The 23,954-nt window shown below is 42.2% G+C and overlaps 1 protein-coding gene across 1 annotated transcript in view; it reads right to left on the bottom strand.

Annotated features, from left to right (window-relative positions):
* The window catches only part of LOC105027536 (F-box only protein 40), a 29,211-nt gene that overhangs the window by 4,307 nt on the left and 950 nt on the right, over positions 1-23,954 (bottom strand). Inside the window, exons 2-4 of the mRNA XM_020047904.2 lie at positions 20,959-21,010; positions 19,613-20,793; positions 17,795-18,081 (exon numbers count right to left, since the gene is read on the bottom strand). Coding sequence (XP_019903463.2) covers positions 17,795-18,081; positions 19,613-20,793; positions 20,959-20,977 — 1,487 coding nt within the window. The 5' untranslated portion in view covers positions 20,978-21,010. The remainder of the gene's footprint in view (positions 1-17,794; positions 18,082-19,612; positions 20,794-20,958; positions 21,011-23,954) is intronic.

Genomic DNA, 23,954 nt, shown 5'->3' with positions numbered 1-23,954 from the left:
GTGGTCCCCACCTGCTTCAAAAAGTCCATCATTGTTCCTGTACCAAAAAAGCAAAAGGTCCTCTGAATGAATTACTACCGCCCTGTAGCACTCACACCAATCATCATGAGGAGCTTTGAGCGGCTAGTTAAAACACACATCACAGACACCATGCCTGCAACACTTGACCCGCTACAGTATGCCTACAGACAAAACAGATCCACAGAGGACGCCATCGCTCTGACCCTCCACTCCACACTCTCATCTGGACAAAAGGAAACACATATGTCAGAATGCTGTTCAATAACTATAGCTCAGCCTTCAACACCATTGTGCCCCACAAGATGGCGGTTAAGCTCAGGGATCTGGGTCTGGGTCCATGTGCAGATGGATCCTGAACTTCCTGACGGGCAGACCCTAGGTGGTGCGGATGGGCAATCCCACCTCCTCCTCACTGACTCTCAGTACTGGTTCCCCCCAGGGTTGTGTGCTGAGCCTGCTCCTATAATCACTTCACAGACGACTGCCTGGCAACTCACGTTTCGAACACCATCATTAAGTTTGACACCACCATCATAGGCCTGATCTCTGACAACGACGAGTCAGCCTATAGAGACGAGGTAAGGTCACTGACTTTGTGGTGTCAGGATAACAACCTCCAGCTCAATATCAGCAAAAGGAGATGATTGTTGATCACAGGAAGAAGCAGCGGGGAGACCATGCCCCCATACACATAAATGGGTCTGCAGTAGAGAGAGTTCACAACATCAGGTTCCTCTGGGTCAACATCAGTGATGACTTGACCTGGTCTCATTACACTAACGTCGTGGTGAAGATTTTCCTACGCCGATTAAGAAGATTTGGCATGGATTCTAGGATACTCACCAACTTCTACAGATGCACTATCAAGAGTATCCTGACCGGCTGTGTCACCACCTGGTATGGCAGCTGCACCCCCCCAACCGCAAAGCATTTCAGAGGGTGAATAAAACAGCAGAGAGCATCACAAGGTCTGACCTGCCGTTCCTGCCGGATCTCTACACAGAGAGGTGTAGGAGGAGGAGCAAACAAATCATTACAGATCCCAGACACCCATGCCACGGACTGTTTACCAAGCTGCCGTCAGGCAGAAGGTACAGGAGTATTCAGTCCAAAACAAACAGGCTACGGGACAGCTTCTTTCCACAGGCTCCAAGGCTGCTCAACTCAGGGACCCCTCTTCCCTTCCATCCATAGGCCATGCACACCTGTTTCTTTATATCATGCACATCTGCCACTTATATCATGCACCCCTGTCACTTTTACATTGCACTACGGTTGTATAGTTGTATTGTTATTAGTATTGATGTGTGTTTTGTATAGTGTTATTACTGATTGTGTTATCTTATTATTATTTTAAATTACAATTACTGTTACTTTTCAACTTTTAACTGCACTCTCAGGAGTAGGAAAACCAAGCATTTCATTGCTGTAACTTGTTATTGCAAATGACAAATAAACCTTTGAACTATGAACTTGAGTAGATATTTGCTTGAAATAAGCGAAACAATCTGCCACTGGAACAAGACTTGATAATCAATGCATATTTTGTAAAACCAAACAGTATTATCTAATATAAATTTAGCTTGTTAAGAAAAATTTACCTTATTTCAAGTATGGTTAGATTTTTAATCTGAAAACCAGATAAATATACTTGACATATTATTTGCTGTAGTGGCACTGATATGCAGAGGACATCTCTTTCCATCTCGATGATTCCTATTTGATTATTGCATCTCAATCAAGCTTGAGATCAGGTGGGACTGGGGTTAAGGTCAGATGTGGTCTATATAAGCCTCTTAAAGGTGGTGGGTTGTTGGTACTTGGTAATATTAATGACAATCCTAAAAATGGGAGCTGTGAAAGGGTTCTGTTTTGTTGTACTGATTGTTGTGAATGAGAAAGGTTGGTTCACATAATGTTTTGCTTGGTGTAATGGTATGTGTTTTGGATTGTTTTACATACTTGTAATGCTCCTTTGTCATTGCTTTTTGTACTGTGATTTCTTCTGTCAACTATCTCCTCAGTGTCTTGTTTTCGGTTTGGAGAGTCCCAGAAGTTAGATGGAATCTCTCTGAAGGGTCTTCAAGGTAAGCATTTCTTTTGGCCTGGTTTATCCCTTGTAGTGATGGCCTTTCAACCGCTGGATGCTGCTGTACCTTGGCTTAAGTTGCTTTACTCCTTAACGTTGAATTACCCTTTTAAACCAGGCCATGCTACTCAAGTTAAAATGAGTACTGCTTCCCAATACGTCAGTTCAATCAAAAGGCACTCACTAAATAAGCTAATATCTCAAAGGGATACAGCTGATGTTGAAGTGATGTATTATTCTTGATTCTGTAGTTGTTGTTTAGCTGGCAACACCAGCAGGAGTGCTAATTGTAACTAATGTCTCATATAAACTTGAATGCTCATTGAAATGAATCATTTTCAGGTAATATGTATTGGTGTAATGAGGGAGGGTGTGGCAACAGTGAATAACACCTTGTACCAAGGTGTGTATAATTATTAGGCAGCTCCATGACCTCAGGTAAAATTGGCCAAAAATTTGATTTAACTGGCTCTGAAAAGTAAATTGTAAAATGCCGTTCAGAAGGATGCAACACTCTTGAAATATCTAAACTATTGAGGCGTGACCACCGGACACTCAAACGTTTTGTTGTGAATAGTCAACTGGGGTGCAAAAAATGCATGGAGATGAAAAGACGCAATTTAACTGCAAAAGACTTGAGAAGAATTAAACATTAAGCTCCCAGGAACCCATTATTCTCCAGTGTCATCATATTCCAGAACTGCAACCTACCTGGAGTTTCCAGAAGTACAAGGTGTCAAGTGCTCAGAGACATGGCCAAGGTCAAGAAGGCTGAAAAAAGACCACTACTGAATAAGATTCCCATGTTGAAGCATATAGATTGGGCAAAGAAATACCTGAAGACAGATTTTTATGGACAGATGAAATGAGAGTGACTCTTGATGGACCAGATGGATGGGCCTGTGGCCATCAGGTGCCAGCAAGGTGGAGGAGGGATACTGGTATGGGCTGCTATCATTAAGGATGAGGTAGTTGGACCTTTTTGGATTGAAGATGGACTGAAACTCAACTCCCATACCTACTGCCAGTTTCTGGAAGATACCTTCTTCAAGCAGTGGTACAGGAAGAAGTCCTCAGCATTCAAGAAGGCCATGTTCTTTATGCAGGACAATGATCCATCACATGCATCCAAGTACTCCACTGCTTGGCTAGCAAGCAAGGGCCTCAAAGATACCTGAATAATGACCTGGCCCCCTTCCTTACCTGACTTAAATCCTATTCAATCAATCAAATTCATTTATAAAGCCCTTTTTACAACAGCAGTTGTCACAAATTGCTTTTACAGAGACATCCGGCCATACAAACCCCAAGGAGCAAACAACAGCAGTGTTGAATTTCAGTGGCTAGGAAAAACTCCCTAAGAAGGCCGAATTTTAGGAAGAAACCTAGAGAGGACCCAGGCTCAGAGGGGTGACCAGTCCTCTTCTGGCTGTGCCAGGTGAGATATTAAGAGTCCAATTGGAATAATTAATAAATGCATGTGGGCTGAATCCAGAGTCTATTTAAATTTAGACTAGGTCAGAAGTATGACCAGATGGACAAAGACAGGGACAGCAACGGGGCCCCAAACCAAGTACTCCGCAGGTGTGGACCAGGACCTAATATCCTCCTAAAATTTAAAGCAGAAGGAGACTGGGAAAATTGCATTCCTCATATTTCTCAACAACAATTTATAGTGGAGAAGGAGAACTTAGTGGGGAAGGAAAACTGACCCAATCCCCCAGCACAATAGTATAGCAGCTTAAGACCTTGGAACTGAGACGGGGGGGTCCGGCGACACTGTGGCCCTACCCGGGGGAGGCCCCGGACAGGGCCCAACAGGCAGGAAATCAATCCACCCACATTGCCAGGCATCAACCAAAGGGACACCCACCAACCGCAACCACCCTGAATGAAGGCTGAGTATTGCAAGCAGAGTACAGCCCAATTACAGAAGTGTGCCACAGAGAGACAACAACAAGCCCGTGACTCTTCCCCCGAAAGGCATTGGAGGGAGGGCATCCCAGTGGCGACGAGAGATTATCTGGCAAGACAGCAAGGGTGGACAGCATCAATCCTTTCTGCTCACCTTCACGCCCCTGGGCCAGGCTACACCTAATTATAAACCGTGCTGTAGAGATTCGTTTTTAGTAGACACTTGAAAGTTTGCACTGAGTTTGCATTTCTAACCTTAATTGGCAGATCATTCCACAGTAGTGGAGCTCTATGAGAAAAGGCCCTGCCTCCGGCTGTTTGTTTAGAAATTCTAGGTACAATTAAAAGGCCTGCATCTTGCGATTGTAGGTTACATGTAGGTATGTATGGCTGGATCATTTCAGCAAGGTAAGTAGGAGCAAGTCCATGTATTGATTTATAGGTTAACAGTAAAACCTTAAAATCAGCCCTAACCCTATTAAGAACTTATGGGCTCTTCTCAAATGTGAGATTTACAGTCAGGGAAGACAATACACCTCTATGAACAGCATTTGGGAGGCTGTGGTTGCTGCTTCAATGAAAGTTAATAGTAAACAGATCAAGAAACTGACAAACTGTATGGATGGAAGGCTTATGGAAGTTATTGAAAAGGGTGGCTATATCGGTCACTAAATATTTTGGAAAGGCCAGAAATGTTGTATAATCTTCATTTTGTGTTACTTATTTGTTGCACTTACTCTACAAATTGAGAATAAATAAGTGAGTTGGATAAATCATTTTTTTAATTCAGTTGTCTAATAATGGTGCACAGTTATGTATTTCCCTGAGAAAGATCAATACTAATTTTTTCTTTGTTAAACATTCAGGTTTGAGGTTCAATTATATTTTGGATTGACTGAGAGCATTGTGTTTGTTCAACAATGAAATAAATCTTGAGGAATATGATTTGACCAATAATTCTGCATGCAGTGTATTGTGCTCCTTGGAACAACTGTCTTTTTCCGGAGCAGCCTGTAGGTTTTTCTTTGTATCCCGAACAATTCTTCTGGCAGTTTTGGCTGAAATCTTTATTGGTCTACCTGACCTTGGCTTTGTATCAAGAGAGACACAAAACTGTACTGACTGGCATTTGCAAGGCTTTGGATATATTTTTATATCCTTATCCATCTTTATAAAGTTCCATTACCTTGTTACGCAGGTCTTTTGACAGTTCTTTTCTGCTCCCCATGGCTCAGTATCTAGCCTGCTCAGTACATACATGTGAGAGTTAACAAACTCATTTACTTTTTATACATAGACAATTATTGCAATTTAAAAAGCCACAGGTCTGGGAAATTCACCTTTAATTGCCATTTTCACCTTTGTGTGTGTGTGTGTGTCACCTTGTCTGTAACAAGGCCAAACATTCAAGGGTATGTAAACTTTTGATCAGGGCCATTTGGGTATTTTCTGTTATAATTATTATTTAAAAAGGAGCCAAACAACTATGTGATAATTAATGGCTTCATATGATCACTATCTTTAAATAAAATAAAGTGTTTTTGCATAATCGGTCATATTTTCAAAATCAATGCCAACATTTCACAATATCTGCCAGGGTATGGTAACTTATGAGTAGAACTGTAAGCTCATGGAATCCTGTCAAAATGCATGCTTGTTTATATTTAGATAACAAAAGACCATCTGTTTATCCGTACACAGGAAGTAACGTTCATTTAAACGCAACAGTAAATAGCCAAAGGGATTATGTGTATTCTGTTTGGGATGTCTATAAAGGTGAGGACAACCGGAAGTTTCTTTGAGATTGAGTGAGATGAGATTGTGGTTGTGTAAGGAAGACCTCATGAACAAGATTATCGAATGCTGCAATAAATTATTGAATTACTCTCTCCCTTGACAACCGGGTACACGATTCATGATTTCAACCACTATATGAAAAGACTGATTTCTAACATGGAATCCTTCATGGAAGCAGAAGAACGATATGAAAGAGGTAATGTTGAACCTTGATCCCACAACCCAAGTTAAATCAAGAGATGAACGGGAAGTAATGTCTTGTTTTTATGACAACAAAGTGAGTGGAGTGTATCAAAGAGTTTAATCGATGTTGGATGATATGGAAAGCAGGAAATGGGATTTAGAAAGGCTGGAACTGGTAATCTGGCATATCCTGTATCCGGTGGGCCAATGTACTTTGGGGCCAGTAGAATTTTTTTTTTTATCATGTAAATTAAGGGGAATAGTACAATAGTTATGCATATTTAAAGAAACAGCAAGGATGGTGTACGACCGATTGTGATGGGCCAATCTTGGCCAAAATGCCAGGGCCTACTTATCCACAGTTCATTATATGCTTAGAATTCCCGTGGTCAACAGACATCTGTATTAAAATTTTAGTCATTATTAGGATGTATTGACTGCTTAATAGCTAGTGAATAGAGTTTGCTGATCACCTCTGTGCTGAGTCTGGAGTACTTTGGATATTAAGAGAGGTTAGATAGAAGTGTGAAGGTGTACTGCCCACGGTGTGATGCCCTGAAGTGAAGAATAAAAATAGCTGTAAAATAGACTAGGTTAGCTTGACAGAGTTGTGGATTGAGCAAATGTCTGAGAGAACAGGAAGTCAAAATAGGAGGTAGCCCAGGTTGTATCTCTAAATGAAGATATTATACTTATTTCACCGATAGTGCCGGACACTAACTCTTAGGCCTTCCTAATCTACTTGTTCAGAAAAAATTATATAATACTTTTTTATAGCAAACCTGTTTTCTGTGTTGGGGCAAAATGCCCCCTCTCCTTTGGGGCAAAATGCCCCAGGGGGAATTTACCCCTGAGAATACATTGGCAAAATATAACAAAATTATAACAAAATGTGCTGAAATTAAAGAAAAGTTCAAGATATAACCTAATATAAGTACTTGTTTTGTTTAATATCTTGTTTACTGAGTGTATATTAACATCTAATATAATAGGCCTATCAATTGGCACTGATATTGAATGAATTGCTCAATATTATTGATTTTATGTTTTTACCTTAATACATTTGCACGGTTAACGAAATATATTATAGTCATCAAAAGTTATTTGAAATGACAAATGTTATACAGAGCCTTTTCCCTTTGGGTATTGGAATGTGCAATATTATGGTTAAATTGTTTTTTTTAAGTCAATGAAATACTTCTATCAAGATTGACTTATTTACATTGGTATAGATTACATTGATAGAATGATTCTGACACCTAAATATTGGAAATCTTAATGGGGGTAAAAAAAACAAAAAAAACAGGGGCATTCCCCAATAGTGGGGGAAAATGCCCCATTTACATAGTTTAGCATTGAATTAAGTTGTACTCAAATAGAAACATTCTGCCCAATATTGTTTTTGTAAATGTATTTGTCTGACTATAGTCAATATATTCATATAAAAATCTGAACTGACCTTGCTTTTTTGAGTCAGAAAATACTGATTTGCTTTAAGGGGGGCGTTTTCCCCGAATTTACATAAGGTGGCTCTATGTGTGTCCGCGCTTTTACAATGTATTGTATATGGATGATATTCTCATTGCTTCCAGGAAAGAAAATGAGTGTGTGCAGGACTCCATTGCACTTCTCACGCATCTTGCAAATCGTGGACAGAGCATCACTGTAACGATACCAGACGGAGGCAGGTGTGGTGGCTCCACTTGCGGTGTGCGCCGCACTGATTGACAACGGGGAAGTAGAAACGTGGTCAGACGTACAGGCTGGGGTCATACACAGAAGGCACCGATACAAACTGAGGTACAAGAGGGCTAAGCAGGTCTCCAGGTCAAAGGCAGGCAGAAGGTCAAAGTACTGTAATCCAACAAACAGGCAAAAGTACAGATAGGGACTAGACTGGGAATCAGAGTCAAAAGGTAGATCGGGCAGGAGCAGGTCGGTACACAAAATCCAAAACTGGAGCAATCCAAAAGAGGGCTTAGTAAAGATGCAGCGAACTAACAATCAATACCTCACAGTCAGAAGGCTGGGAGTGGAAGAACTAAATACTGGGAGAAAACAAACGAAACAGGTCAGTGACACAGATGATCAGTATTCTGGTGATTGTGAGGCGGGAAGAGTGATGCGTTCATGTGGAGTGGAACGTTGCAGTCTAGGAGGTGCGCCGGCCCCCGTGAGGAGTGACGTGAACAGGGCACAGACCTTACAATCACTCGCTAAACTACACTTCCGCTAGGAATCTGTCAATTACCTGGGATATATACAGCTCTGGAAAATAAATTGACCACTGCACCTTTTTCTTTCCTTCCCCAAAAAGTTGGAAAGGAAGGTTTTGAGTGTGGAACAGAGGGATTAAAATTAAGAGACCACTGCAAACTGAACGTTCTCAATATTTTCCAGAGCTGTATATTACAAGCTGGCTGTAGATTTTTATCCCCTGACAGGGGGAAATTGATCAAAGACATTGGGAGACCACGAAATAAGGTGGAAATGTTATCCTTTTTGGGACTTGTGAATTACTGTTGCAGGTGGTTGGCTAAATATGCAGTGTATGAATCAGAGAAACAATTAAACACGCTCCAGAATTCCTTCTCTGGATCATAGACTGTATAAATAATGGACGACGCCCTTTCGCTCTTTTCCATTGGTGAAAAATGAAGCCACCAGTGTCCTGATACGGCGCTGACATCTTGGACTTGCGTCTGCGCAGATAGCGATCTTGGGACCAGTTCTGCGCAGTAGTTATGCGCAGTAGCGAGAAGGAAGTAAAGCCGTAAAGCCGCGAAATCAACGGCCACCCCTGTGCCCCGCCCTCTCTCTCCCTCGCAGAATGCGCATACCGTAATCAATCGCAAGTCCAAGTACAGTACAACCTTTGCTTGTTAAACCTAGACGATATGTTATAGCCTAACTTACATCATGTTTAACCTTAATTTAGAATAGGCCTAATACAAAAATAATTGGTAACTTCTAGCTAACGATCACCTGCTAGCTATTAACATGGCTATTAACGAGGCTTGTTGTCTTTTAGCTAACGTTAGCTAGCCCATTACAGTTATTTACTAATTAAATAGCTTATAAATTTAACTTACCGAAAAAATCGATTGGAAATGCCAGATCGGTTAGCACAATGTACTGCAGAACAACCCATTATGTCCATGTGAAATTATATCAATTATAGAAATTTAGAGATTAAATGTAAAGTTCCAATCACCTCAGTCCTCCGAAGATTCAGTGGCTCCTCGGCTCAGATAACTGTCAATCACAGCTGTGAATCACGACGTCACACCACCGTTTTTAGAGCATTAAATAACTAACTAAAAACAAACTTATTTTAAAAACAAACTCTTGAATTTACATTAGCGAGATACAAACTACAGTAAATGACAGAAACCAGCTTCGGAAAAAATATATTTGAAGGGTAATTTAATTGTTTAGTTGGTCTCGCGTCCCATTGAATAACATGGGGAGGGCGGGGTTTATGACCTATACTGGGACCACTCACCAGGGGGCGATCGAGACGTTTTGGCTTCACTTTTCAGGGCTTGTGCGGCACGCTTGCTCTGGATTGATGACATGAAATGCCACATCAAATAGCGTATACCTTCTGTGCACTTCTCCAGCAATGGGCCTACCGAACAAGAACATAACATTTCATCTTTACGTGGCGGACAATAGAAGTGTCGCTTCAGCAGTGTTAACTCAGACTAGGGTTGCCACCTACAATGTGGAAAAATAAGGGACACCTTGCCGGCGGCCCCAAGCCTGAGAGACACAAAAGCTGAGGGGTTTGGGGGTCCTCCTCGATGAGGTTTTGAGTGTCAGACACTTAATTTCTTGCATTCTGGTGAATTGTTATGTATGTGCACTATTCTATGTTGATTTGTTAATTGTAAGATAAACGTGCCTGCCCCTGGAAGTCAAAGGCCCGTCTACTTTTGTTCTAGCGTCTGTACATATATCCAACCTGCATTAAAGCCGGGGGCGTAGGTTCTAATTTACATGAGTGGGACATGTTCCACATCAGACTGGCTTTAGGAGCACACGCAGGCCCTTTGCTTTGAGGTTCTTGCTGGATAGGTCTGGTTAAAGTAATAGAGTAGGGGCTACCATTGCAAATGTAATCTCTGGTTCATGGAAGTTTGGTAACCTAGTTGACATTAACTTAAGCTAATTACCTCCAGTAAAATATGAATGAGGTACATATTTATCTTACCTGAGTGTTTTTCTAAAAGCCATAAGGTGTAGTTAGGCTAACGTTACAGAGTTGGGGAGTAACGAATTACAAGTTACATTTACAAGTAATCTGTTACATGTAAGGGATTACAAAAAATCAGTGACTGTAATCCGATTACAGTCACTGAAAATCAATATTGTAATCAGATTACAGATACTTGTAAGATTACTTTTGGTTTACTTCGATTGAAAAAGAATAGGTGCACGAAATAATTATGACACGTTGTTTGTTTCAGTTTATTATTTAAAAACATCGTTATTTGAACCAAAATATGAATTTTGAGCCATCAAAGGTGGACGCACATAACCAGTTTTGTGACGGAATGTCTCCGGTTTTGGTTGGTTGGATTAATTCGATTATATTAGCCGAGTCATATAACATGTTATTTAGTTATCTACTTGACGCATAATTCTCAGAACAATGATAGGCAATAGGCCTACCTGGTGTAATCTTTTTCAAGTTTCAAGGTTTATTTGTCAAATGCACCAAACAACACAGCCAGGACGATCCTGAATAACTTTATAAAACATATGGAATTTAACACGACATTGAGGAGAAAAGGAGTGTTGGGAAGCACACTGCCAAAGGATGCCAAAGGATTTGACACGGCCACATCAACTCCGTCCATTCAGGTAGGCCATGTGATTCTGCTTGCTTTGCATCTCTGAAAATTTTGTTAATTGGTTATTATTGTCTTCTTACATTATTTACTTTAAGCTATGAGTGCAGGTTTATAATCACAGTTCATTTCTTTCATTTGCGTTTTGAAAATCTATCACTTTTGGCCATAATTGTTACGTTTGCGCGGGTAAATCTTATTTCTATGCGGGTTTTCACGACTGCAAATGTGCATTCGCGTGCCTGGGTCTTCTGCAACATTTTGACAATGTTGGTTGTGGAGCAAATCATCAGACTACTTCAGAATTATTTTGTGCGCTACGGATATCTTAATTTTTATATACAACAATGTCAATACACTTTGAGTAATTGATATTTATATCCATCGGCAATGTTTTGAAGCAATAGAAAACATGAAGAAAACACAAATAACAGAACAGGCATCATTAGATTTTGGGTTATGTTAAGATAAAAAGTCAGATTCAGGAATATCAAGGTTTATTGGATTAATTGGAATGACTGAATATCTGACAGACCTTTAGCGTGTAATGTAGAGATGTAGCCCAATCATATTGGGGTTCTAAACCATTGCTTTTTACTTCATTTCAAAATTTACTGTAGCCTTCACAACCCATAAGGTAAAATGAGAATTCCATTTTTGGCCAACTATGTAAACTCTAACATTAATTGATCCTGCAAAGGATGTTCAGTTGGTTATAGGCGATATTTGTTTTCCAATGCCTCTTAATGTTAAAGTAATCTAAATGTAATTCAAAGTAATCAGATTACGTTACTGAGTTTGAGTAATCAAAAATGTGGACAGGTACCTTGTAACTGTAACGGATTACATTTAAAAACTAACCTACCCAACCCTGGTTATATATGAATAATAGTTGCAATATATATTAGCTTGCTAGCTAACGTTATTTTGCTAGCTAGCAAACAGTCTACACTAGGTTCACCTCATTCACAGCTAGCACCATATGACACCAGCCAAGAAAAGACTGAATTTAGACAAACTAGCGTTTTTTTAATGCAATGACGATGTGAGTGGTACAGCTAGCTAGCTATGATACATTAGAAGATATAGCTAACTTACTAGCTTACTACTGTAGTTGATCTTTTGAAAAGTTGGCAAAAGTTGTAGTTCCCTACATAAGTAGCTGCAATTGACATTTCAACCTAATGTGGGTCTTATAGATCAAACATTGCCATCAGGTTATGCAGGTGTCAATGTAGATCAAGTTGTTCATGTAATATGTCCTGCATTTTGGCAGGATCAGATGGTGACTGTGAGAAGGTCTTTGTCATAGCAATGTTGTCTTTAAAGGTGGATAATGTCAATAAAAGTAGTTATGATATGTGTAGCCCATATCTTGAATGTTCATATATATTAGCAGAACCAGAAGGATGCTGAGTCCACCATAGGCGTCGCTTGGATTACAGTACATTTGGGGCTTAGCCCATCCACCCACCCCATCCGGGACAGAAAGTACAGGGTTTTGAATGTACATGCAGAAAATGTTGATGTACACGCTATTGGCCTACACGTCTACATTGTCATAATGCGTAATTGGAATTTTCAACAAATAGATCAGGGGCAATTTTTTTATTAATACACTTTTTGGTCAATTTGAGAGCCGGGGCTATAGCCCCGGACGCCCAGGCCTAACGATGCCACTGGAGTCAACCAGATCACACATCAGCCACACACATTGAAGTTCAGAGGTCTGTAGTAGCTCTTCACTAAGAGCACACATCATAGACAATATATAAACTCATATTAAATGAAATGTCAGAAGGCTGTATTTTGCGTGTTCGTTGTAGCAGAATCAATGAGGTGTTGTGTCCATCAGTGTACATACAGCATATGGCCAAAAGTATTTGGACACCCAACCATCACACCTATATGAGCTTGTTGGCCATCCCATTCCAAAACATGGCCATTTGCAATAACCTATATTTTTCTCCACTGGTGTTGCTATCCCGTGCTTGACCTCCATAAAAATGTTTTTTGTAATTTTATTTTTGATTGTGTGTTTCCATCTGGCTGTCACTGTCGGACTTCAGGATCGGCTTTCCATGCGTATATATATATATCACTTTGCAATTTTTCATCCCAGGGGGGTCCATGTAACAGTGTGCACCCTGGCCCTGCGTCACCACACTTCGCCAGTGCTTGTCCCCCTCACATTTTAAATCAAACCTACGCCCCTGATTGAAGCGGATGTTGATCCATCTGCCTCAACTGTTAAGTACTTTGGGTCAACTCCTGTTGTTTTTAAATGTGCTAAATAAATAAGTGACTTCACTTTCTACCAGGTGGGATATTGGTTACATTTCTCTCACACGTACACACACCGTTCGCGCGCGCGGAGGGCGGGTCTTCTGACTGGCAACTTGTGTATCTGGGTGTACCGCACCATAGACATAATAAAGAGTAGACGCCGCATTGGCTGCTGGGGCGCGAGAAATACGGCCGCCATCTTTGACCGGTCATACTCCTATTTGCGTAGCAGCAGAAGCAACGATGCCAGAGCACTGTGGAGCATACTCCTGCTCATATCGGCGGACCATCGAAAGCAGGGCTCGGGGGATTACTTTCCACAAGTAAGATTTAACATTACCGTATTATTGGTTGTATTTTGTGACTAGAATATTACCAGAGAGTTGAGAAGGAGCAAGGATCTTTGATATTACTGTACTGAAATCGTATCCAGCTAGCTAGGCTATGTTTACTGCACCAGCCGGTGTTCACCCAGCAAACTGAGACTTGATAAGTCATATTCTATAACAGGGGTGTCAAACCGGTTCCATGGAGGGCCGAGTGTCTGCAGGTCTTTGGGTTTTCCTTCAAATTGGTTCTCAGGTCAGACCTGAACAACCAGGTGGGGGTAGAAATTAACCAATTAGTGAACTAATTAATCAATCAGGTACAAGGTGAGAGCGAAAACCTGCAGACACTCGGCCCTCCGTGGAACCGGTTTGACACCTGTGTTCTATAACACTGACTTAGATTACAACTGACTCAAGAATGCTATTGTAGAAATAAAGCAAATATTACTGGTATAACATTGGCCAGCTAATTATATATTTATATAAATAAAAGACGGTATTATCATTGTTGGGCAGTACTAGCTTAGCTAGTAACTTAGTATTTTGGTGGTAGCTTCACTATTTCCAGAATCAAGTAACTTTTCAGTAGTAGTAACTCCTTTATTTACCAAGTAGCTTGGCCACACAAGCTACTTTTCTTGTCATGTGAAATTAGCACAACTTAAAGTAGCTTCCTATGTAATGAACTAGCCTACTGCTGTGTTTGTGTTACTTAGCTTGCTACATTTGACTGGGTGGTAGCTTTTGTGTAGTGAAGCTTTATTCATGACAGAGTAACTAATAGCTTAGCTCACTGCAATTTCCAAGTAACTAGCCCAACACTGTATTATCACGTGTAATTCACCCTAACAAAAGTAAGTTACCTCTCATGTCTCATACCCACCCCACTTAAAATAAAGGCAACAGAACATCTGATAGTATAATGGTTTTCAAACAAGCTTACTATTTAGTTCAGCTGTATGTGCTCACCTACAGGTTCAGCCAAGATCACTTGGAGCTCCTATTTAATTCAATCAAGAGCGTCAGGTAGGGTTGGTGTTCTTTTAATTACAATTTTGAAAATATACCTAATGAATATCTTTATGTCTTGTGAGTAATGTATGTATTGTGTGCCTGTTTTCCATATAAGGAGGCTGGAATAACAATCCATCGGCACTTCCAGGCCATCTTCCGCCGCCTGATGGTTCGATGTGGTGTCTCACCTGTGTAAAGCACTATATAAATATAATGTATTTTTTTAAAATTCCATCCATCATCTTCCGCTTATCCGGGGCCGGGTCGCGGGGGCAGCAGTCTAAGCAGGGATGCCCAGACTTCCCTCTCCCCAGACACTTCCTCTAGCTCTTCCGGGGGGACACCGAGGCGTTCCCAGGCCAGCCGGGAGACATAGTCCCTCCTGCGTGTCCTAGGTTTTCCCCGGGGTCTCCTTCCGGTGGGACGGGACCGGAACACCTTCCCAGGAAGGCGTTCCGGAGGCATCTGAAACAGATGCCCAAGCCACCTCAGCTGACCCCTCTCGATGTGGAGGAGCAGCGGCTCTACTCTGAGCTCCTCCCGGGTGACCGAGCTTCTCACCCAATCTCTAAGGGATCGCCCGGCCACCCTGCGGAGAAAGCTCATTTCGGCTGCCTGTATCCGGGATCTTGTCCTTTCGGTCATGACCCAAAGCTCATGAACATAGGTGAGAGTTCTAGGCGCAGCCAGGGGCCGGAGGGTGTCAGGTTTGGGGACCACACAATTTCGTCTCTGCTCTTTGCAGATGATGTTGTCGTGTTGGCCCCTTCTAACCAGGACCTTCAGCATGCACTGGGACGGTTTGCAGCCGAGTGTGAAGCGGTGGGGATGAGAATCATCTGTGCCGCGAGGGACACAGTCGAATGCCTTCTCCAAATCCACAAAACACATGTGGATTGGTTGGGCAAACTCCCATGAACCCTCCAACACCCTGTAGAGGGTATAGAGCTGGTCCAGTGTTCCACGGCCTGGACGAAAACCACACTTTTCCTCCTGAATCCGGGGTTCTACTATCGGCCGTATTCTCCTCTCCAGAACCCTGGCATAGACTTTCCCGGGGAAGCTGAGAAGTGTGATCCCCCTATAGTTGGAACACAACCTCCGGTTCCCCTTCTTAAAAAGAGGGACCACCACTCCGGTCTGCCATCCCAGAGGCACTATCCCCGACCGCCACGCGATGTTGCACAGGCGTGTCAGCCAAGACAGCCCCACAACATCCAGAGACTTGAGGTACTCAGGGCGGATCTCATCCACCCCCGGTGCCTTGCCTGTTTTTTTAAATTATTATTTTAATAAGGTGCTGAGTGCTGCAGAGAGGGTGATCCGCCAAGCTTCACAAATGCCAGCTCCTAAGGTGTCAACAGTCACAGACATCGTCCAGGAGGAGATTGGAACGGAGGATGTTTTTCTGCTTGGGGAACACATTGAGGAGACTCAGTTTGGCATCGACAACCATCATTCTGACTTGTTGTCATTGGTTGTGTCTGTGTTTCTCAAAATAAGGCGGCACCACATTACCAAACTCACCTCTCTTGAACTGCAGAAAGGGAGCACGAGGAAGAACTGTCCTCTTTCAGGGGTTTTAGAGCGTGTGCATGTGTGTGGTTCCACGACAATTCAAGACTTTAATCCTAAATTCCAGCATCCCAAAACTAATTCTAAGCTTTATATCTGTACTTTAACCTTACTCATCACACATAGTATCTTTATGTCATATCTGTCATTATTCTGACAAGATTAACACTGAAACTGAAAGCAATGGCGTAAAACTGCCTGAAAACAGTGGTCTGTCACATTTTATGTGAATACTGCTGTAAGTGTTGGTGGGTCTGTAAATACCTCTGTTTGTTTGTGTTTCATGAACTCTAGCCTCATGGTGTGTCTCCAGGAATCCAAATGTTGGTCTCCTTTGCCTTACACTGGGTTTGTGAGCTTGTGTATAATGAAATTTATCTTTGCATTATGTCCTTGTTATTGTCTTAGCCCTGATCTCTTTCCCTCTGGGTTCTGAAAAGCACTTGTAACTGTGTTTTGAAAATTGCTACATTAATTAAGTTTGCAGACTTTTCAAGGGAGTTTCAACAAAGTAAATGTGCAGTTTAAATAAAAACTGTCACTTTTCATTTCATCCTGCTATTTTAGACTGGGACCCATGAGTGTATGTTGGGATGGGGGCTGTGAAATGAGAGAGAGAGAAATATACATTTCTGACTTTACTGCCACTATTTACACATTAGGTGTTTCAATCAGAATGATAGTCAAACTGGAAATGTTCCTGTTTTTCTCCCTTTTTGGGGATTATGTTCACAGTTTTGATGAATATAAAACTATGAATATTAAAATACGCCGAACCATGTGTCCTGTATCATAGCTACATGTATGACCTTTGCAGCAAAAAAACCCGTGTGAAAATCAGTAAGGTATTCACTGAGGTATGATTAATTAAATGCGCTATTATAAGAAAAGCCTATACATACTTCTCAGCCAGGTGATTACATTCTGGTATGCAGTCTTAAACCTATGGTCCTACAAGGAGAGCCATGGTATGGACCTCCTACGCATGTCCTCCTGGTAACCCGAACAGCAGTTAAGCTCAGAAGTCAACCCCAGTGGATCCACGTGTGGAATTACATGTATATGAATGTATGTTCCACTGGAAGTTTCTCTGGAAGTATCTCTCTGTAGGTCACAGTCTGCCAGCCTCAGACCATTTGGCATGGGGGTTCTGGTGATCTGTGTAGACAGGCCCTTCAATGTATATACCAGCTAGCAACCATCTTTACAGTAAGTTTGATTTGCCAACAGGCAACACTTACTGCGATTCCCACAACTTCATGGAGAAACCATCCCCTTGAGAGGATAAGAAGCGCCCTCAAAGCCATACTATATGTTATATGGCTAACATATGGAATGCAACAGGTTCTTTTACCACTTGGATGATTGGAAAGGAAGTTTTGGAAGGTCAGCATATTAAGACATCCCTTGTCAAGTGACTAATGGTTGTTAGCTACAGTTACCCATTGCTTGCTTGCAAGCCTATACTCTGGTATCCCCCCCCCCCCAAAAAAAAATACTTTTCTGCAAGGATCCTATCTTTTTCTCTCATGTTATGAATAATGCATTGGTGCAGCTTTAGATGACTATGGGTTGCATTGAATTGTGGGGGATATCGACCCTGCAAGTGAATAAAGTTGTTCAGTCGTCCTGTGATCCGTTTTTGAAAGGGATCCCGTAAGTGGACGGGTGAGGGCTTAAAACAATGTTTTTGGACTGTAGCCTAGATTCTACAAAAGCGGTTTGAGTACCTGAAGTGTTTGGGGAATTCTCTGCGTTGGAAGGCGTGTCCGCAGAGGAAGGTGAAGGCAGAGCTAGTCTTGTTGTGTCTGCTCGTCACACCCTCTGCCTGCACCTGGAGGTGGAGCTGAAGAGGGCGGCCCGCCGTCACACTGGCCAATGAGGCGTTGCGGCCAAATGGAGTTGACTGGAAGGCGTAAGTCTGTGTTCCCGTGTCGTGAAGGAGGGCGTCAGTGGACTTTGACTCAGCGATCAGATGACCCCTGAGCTCCTTCTCCAGAGAGCACAAAAGACTGGCCTGGACGGTACATGGAGGAAGGTTGTCAAGGTTAGCAGATAGCCTAGCTTTTAGAGTGTATGGCAAGTCATTGAAAGGTCGCTAGTATGAATCCCTGTTCAAACTAGGTGAAACGTGTCTTTGTGCCCTTGAGCACCCTACATACACTCACCTAAAGGATTATTAAGAACACCATACTAATACTGTGTTTGACCCCCTTTCACCTTCAGAACTGCCTTAATTCTACATGGCATTGATTTAACAAGGTGCTGAAAACATTCTTTAGAAATGTTGGCCCATATTGATAGGATAGCATCTTGCTGTTGATGGAGATTTGTGGGAAGCTCCCGTTCCACCACATCCCAAAGATGCTCTATTGGGTTGAGATCTGGTGACTGTGGGGGCCATTTCAGTACAGTGAACTCATTGTCATGTTCAAGAAACCAATTTGAAATTATTTGAGCTTTGTGACATGGTGCATTATCCTGCTGGAAGTAGCCATCAGAGGATGGGTACATGGTGGTCATAAAGGGATGGACATGGTCAGAAACAATGCTCAGGTAGGCCATGGCATTTAAACGATGCCCAATTGGCACTAAGGGGCCTAAAGTGTGCCAAGAAAACATCCCCCACACCATTACACCATCACCACCAGCCTGCACAGTGGTAACAGGCATGATGAATCCATGTTCTCATTCTGTTTACGCCAAATTCTGACTCTACCATCTGAATGTCTCAACAGAAGTTGAGATTCATCAGACCAGGCAACATTCTTCCAGTCTTCAACTGTCCAATTTTGGTGAGCTCGTGCAAATTGTAGCCTCTTTTTCCTGTTTGGAGATGAGTGGTACCCGGTGGGGTCTTCTGCTGTTATAGCCCATCCGCCTCAAGGTTGTGTGTGTTGTGGCTTCACAAATGCTTTGCTGCATACCTCAGTTGTAACGAGTGGTTATTTCAGTCAAAGTTGCTCTTCTATCAGCTTGAATCAGTCGGCCCATTCTCCTCTGACCTCTAGCATCAACAAGGCATTTTCGCCCACAGGACTGCAGCATACTGGATGTTTTTCCCTTTTCACACCATTCTTTGTAAACCCTAGAAATGGTTGTGCGTGAAAATCCCAGTAACTGAGCAGATTGTGAAATACTCAGACCGGCCCGTCTGGCACCAACAACCATGCCACGCTCAAAATTGCTTAAATCACCTTTCTTTCCCATTCTGACATTCAGTTTGGAGTTCAGGAGATTGTCTTGACCAGGACCACACCCCTAAATGCATTGAAGCAACTGCCATGTGATTGGTTGATTAGATAATTGCATTAATGAGAAATTGAACAGGTGTTCCTAATAATCCCTTGTATATACCCTAAACTACAAGGGTTTGGGAGAGATGTGCACTGCTTGCTGAGCAAATCCTATCATTCTTTCTTTACGGCGGGATGAATAAGCTACAAAAGCACACCATTACATATCGTACCATTACAGGTAGCTATTGTGCTGCAGTCATGAATGACTGCTCTGGTTGAAGATATCTAACAATCTCTTTTAACTCCCACCTGCACCTCCTCCCAGATAGGCATGTCCTTTAGCTCCACCCCTAGGTCGCTGGTGTCCACAGCCACGTGCACCCTCTTCCAGTGGGACGGGTTCCTGATGCGTTTGTGCTTGGCTGTGAAGCTGCATGGAATCTTGAAGGTCCTCACTGTGACAATCTTCATGGGCTCCAACTGTCCATAGTAATATGCTTGCTTCTTCTCAGGTCCCGCCAGGCAGGCCACGCACTGGGGATCAGGGCGTTCATCTGAGTGTGTGTGCCGGGTGTTGTCCGAGTGTGTGCGTGCATTGGTGGGTATTTGTGTCCCGGCGGTGGTCTTGGACTGAGACTGATGTGACTCCTTCTCTCGACCTTTGATTTTTGACCCCGTCCCCTCGCTAGCCTCAGTTATCATGCAGCCTCCCTTCTCCATGTTGAACATACACTCCCAGTAACGGGAGCCTGTCTGGCTGTCTGACGGTATCAACCTCCCCCTGGCTAGCGCCTCCCTCTCCTCCTGGGTCGGCTCCCTCTCCTGCTTCTCTTCCTCTCCCCTCTCCCTCACCGCCTCCTGAATTTTCGTAGGGAGCGGTGCGTACCATCCTTGATCTACAGGAAACCCGCAGTCAACCCTGTTAGCTCTTTGAGCCTCCAGGGCCTCTCTCTTCTTCTTCTCCTCCTTCTTCATCCTCCACTTGTCCCTCCTCCTCTGCTCCTCCCACTCCTCCTCCTCCACCCTCTCAACAAGCTCTGGGAAGAGTTTCTTCATCTTCAGGGAATGGAACAGGTGGTCCTGGTCTCTCAGAGCCATGGACAGGTCCAGAGCCTCAACTTGTCCTCCTGCTAGCTCCTTCACAAGGTTCTCCTGCAGGGCCGCGTGCATGTGGGACTGTGCATCCTCAGCCGGCCAGCGGTTCCACTCCATGGAGCAGCACACCACACTCGCCGGACAGTCCTGCAGGTGAGCGGCCTGCCAGGAACGAGGCATGTTTAGCGGGCAGCCGAAGTCGGCATTGAGGCACGGCACCTTCTCATTGGGGCAGAGCAGTGCGTGCTCCTCCTGTTTGCACATGTGGAACAGGGCTCCACACATCAGACTGCAGGGGATGAGCGCACAGGACACGGAGATCTCCACGGGGGCTTTGCAGCGCCGGCTGAAACAGCTGTCGCAGTGGCGGTGACCAACATGGCGCGGGGGACGAGCTTTAGGGGAAGAAATGATACAGGGGGAAGGGGAGTGGGGACAGAGATACTAAGACGCAAAGAATTTAGGCAAATACTAAAAACTATGCAAAAACATCAACTATATTTTAACTCTTAATTCCATTTTAATATTTTTTTTAATGCAAAACACAATTCAGAACTTACCATATCCACAATGCATCATCAGTGTATCATATTATGCACGTAGGTGTATATCCTGAAATATGGGTAAACAATATCATAACACAATCTACTGTATTTATTTTCTGTCAACTTGTAGCCTATAAGTAGTGGTCAACAATAACAACAAATGAAAAGATTCTTATAAATCCACAGTTTTTCACTTAAAAGTATTGAAACTCGTCATACAATTAATCGTTGGATCGCTGTAAGGATGGCTATAGTGAGTTCCCACCGCATCCATCTGACCAATGAATTCCTTTTAGTGAGAGAAATACCATTGTACACTTGAGGAAGATAAATAATCCAAAGGTATACAGTGACTGTCAATTAAATGTTTTCATGACTAGTGCAGCTAGATATTGGTAAATGTGAAAATCAGGCACTAACAAACCATACAGCAATCTGACTGTGTCTGTATACTTTGGAGTCCTTAAAGTTCCTTAACTACATGGAATAGCTTTAATAAATCCCTCTAATCCACAGTTAATTACAACTGGCCCCAGGGAGTTTACCAGCTAACTTTGGGGTGAGCTGGTAAGTTGAGCTATTCACTCCATCAAAGTAAAATATAGTATTATTTTGAACAGATACTGTATATTTACATGGAGGGCATACATTTCTAAATGTTGGGCTTACATTTTACAGAAGGTATTTTATATCATGAGAACAAATGTTTAAAGTTTCTTCTGAAAATATCAGACCCCTTCACTTTCTCCACATATTGTTACGTTATGGACTTAATACATGGTAAAGATTTTGCCATCAATTTACATGCAATGCCCATATTAAACAAGAAAAGGAACCAGGCAAGCCTAGTTCGGCCGGCCCGCAAACAGAAGGGATGAATGGTGTTGTCCTCAATGGATTTGAACTGGGGTCTCCTATGTGAATGGCTGTGTTTAACCACCATGCAACACGTGCGCTGAGTGTTAGTCCATTGTTAAACCAAAACATGGCAGGTTCATTTCTTTAGAAAACAATGACAGCTTAATAGCCAACCTCTACGCTATGTGAACTACTATGTAAATTGAAAGCAATGGCTGAATCTCAAATCATGTACTACAAGTGCGTACATTGCGGATGATGGTGAAGTAATGTTTTGTATATAGTGAGCTAGTATGCCAGTATTGGGACCAATTGGGACAAACTACCTTGTCAGAAAATCATTTTTGTCGTGTTAACATCATGCTAAGTTTGAATATTTCGCAAGACACAATTAAGCATTGTGTTAAACTGACTAACGTTTCTTATTAAATTTACTCCCACCACAAATAACATCTTTGAACTTTCTTTTGCCACTGGCCATTTTAACAGCTTATTACCCAGTAATAGGTTTATAGTATCTACTGACTTACTACTTGGAATATTCAAAATAATTGAGCAATTGCTCGCAAGACTGAAAATGAACTTTATATTGCCAAAGCTGTTTCATTTCATGGCACAAACATGTTAGTTTTTCTTTCATTCGTGAATGACATTGATACAACAACTATCAATATAGGTGACGATAACAGACTTTTGTCAACTGAAAAGACGAGGGAATCGTGGAAACCTCACCTCTTTTACTGCACACAGGGTTGTGACCTATAGGGTAACATGGGGCAAGACTACAGTGGCCCGGAAATACAAAAAACAACCAATAATAAAAGTTCACACCCCCAATAAAAATACTCCCCACAATAGCGCAAAACACAACCAGTAATACAATGACACACCCCCAATAAAAATACTCCCCCAAAAAGTGCAAACCATGATCGCAAATACAATTACACACCCCGAATAAAAATACTCCGCCCAATAGTGCAAAACACAACCACTAATACAATGACACACTCCCAATACCATATACCTTCCCCAAACATAAACACAATCCCCCAAAATACGAATACAACATGAAGTCTATTGGGTGGAGTATTTTTATTGGGGCTCTGTAATTGTATTTGTGGATGTGTTTTGTGCTATTGGGGGTGAGTATTTATAAAGTAAAGGATTATAAAGTAAAATAAATGGCTACAGTTGACAGATTAATATGTATTTAATAACATTTATTTTTTAGGAACAGGGCATTTTTTTCAGCTACTGGGGTAATATGCCTCCCCATGGTGTTAGTTGCCCCCAGGGAGTCTCATCCCAATAGAAGATAATGCCTAAGGGTTTTTAAGAATTGGCCCTGTTTTTTTTTACACCACTTACATTTTCCTTACACGCCATTTCATACAGTTAAAGTAAACGTATTATCGTTTAAATAAGGCAATGTTTTAAATCCCAGCAGTCCTTAAAATGAGATGCAGAAGAAAAAGCTTTTATAGTTTGCATCGAAGGTATGATGATACAGAGGAAATTTGTAGTTGATTCGGACTAGTGTCAGACAGAGGAGGTGTTGAAAAAAGTGTGTTTTTTGTAAGAGTTACAAGGGGGGGGGGGTCTTACCCAAGGGGGTATATGGCCCCATGTTAGCCTATTAAGCATGCACGGATGCGTACTTCAAAAATCAACCAGAAATAGTCTTACTATAACATAGCTACAGAAGCTTATAGCCACTGAAGTGTTTGTCTATCCTAAACAAATCCTAATGCATAGTTTGTTTTGTCCGTGGTGAGGATCAAACACCGGTCACAATGCCAAGCCACATTCTGCACGTATTTCAACAGCATGGCTCCATGGGTAAAAGAGTCCAAGTGCTAAATTGGCCAGCCTGCAATCCAGACCTGTCACCTACATTATGAACCGAAAAATACTACAAAGGAGACTAATCCTATATCAAGCAAGAATGGGAAAACATTTCATTTTCAAAACTATAGCAATTGGTCTCCTCAGTTCCCAAATACGTACAGAGTATTGGTAAAAGAAGAGGTTAATCAACACAGTGGTAAACATGCCCCTGTCCCAGCATTTTAGAAATGTGTCCCTGGCTTTAAATACAAAATGGACATGTTTTTTTCCAAAAACAATACAATTTCAACATTTGATATGTTGTC

Source organism: Esox lucius, chromosome 7 (genome assembly GCF_011004845.1).
Source record: "Esox lucius isolate fEsoLuc1 chromosome 7, fEsoLuc1.pri, whole genome shotgun sequence".
Classification (NCBI taxonomy): Eukaryota; Metazoa; Chordata; class Actinopteri; order Esociformes; family Esocidae; genus Esox; species Esox lucius.
The sequence above is the reverse complement of the archived record's forward strand: the minus strand, read 5'-3'. Positions and strand labels throughout refer to the sequence as shown.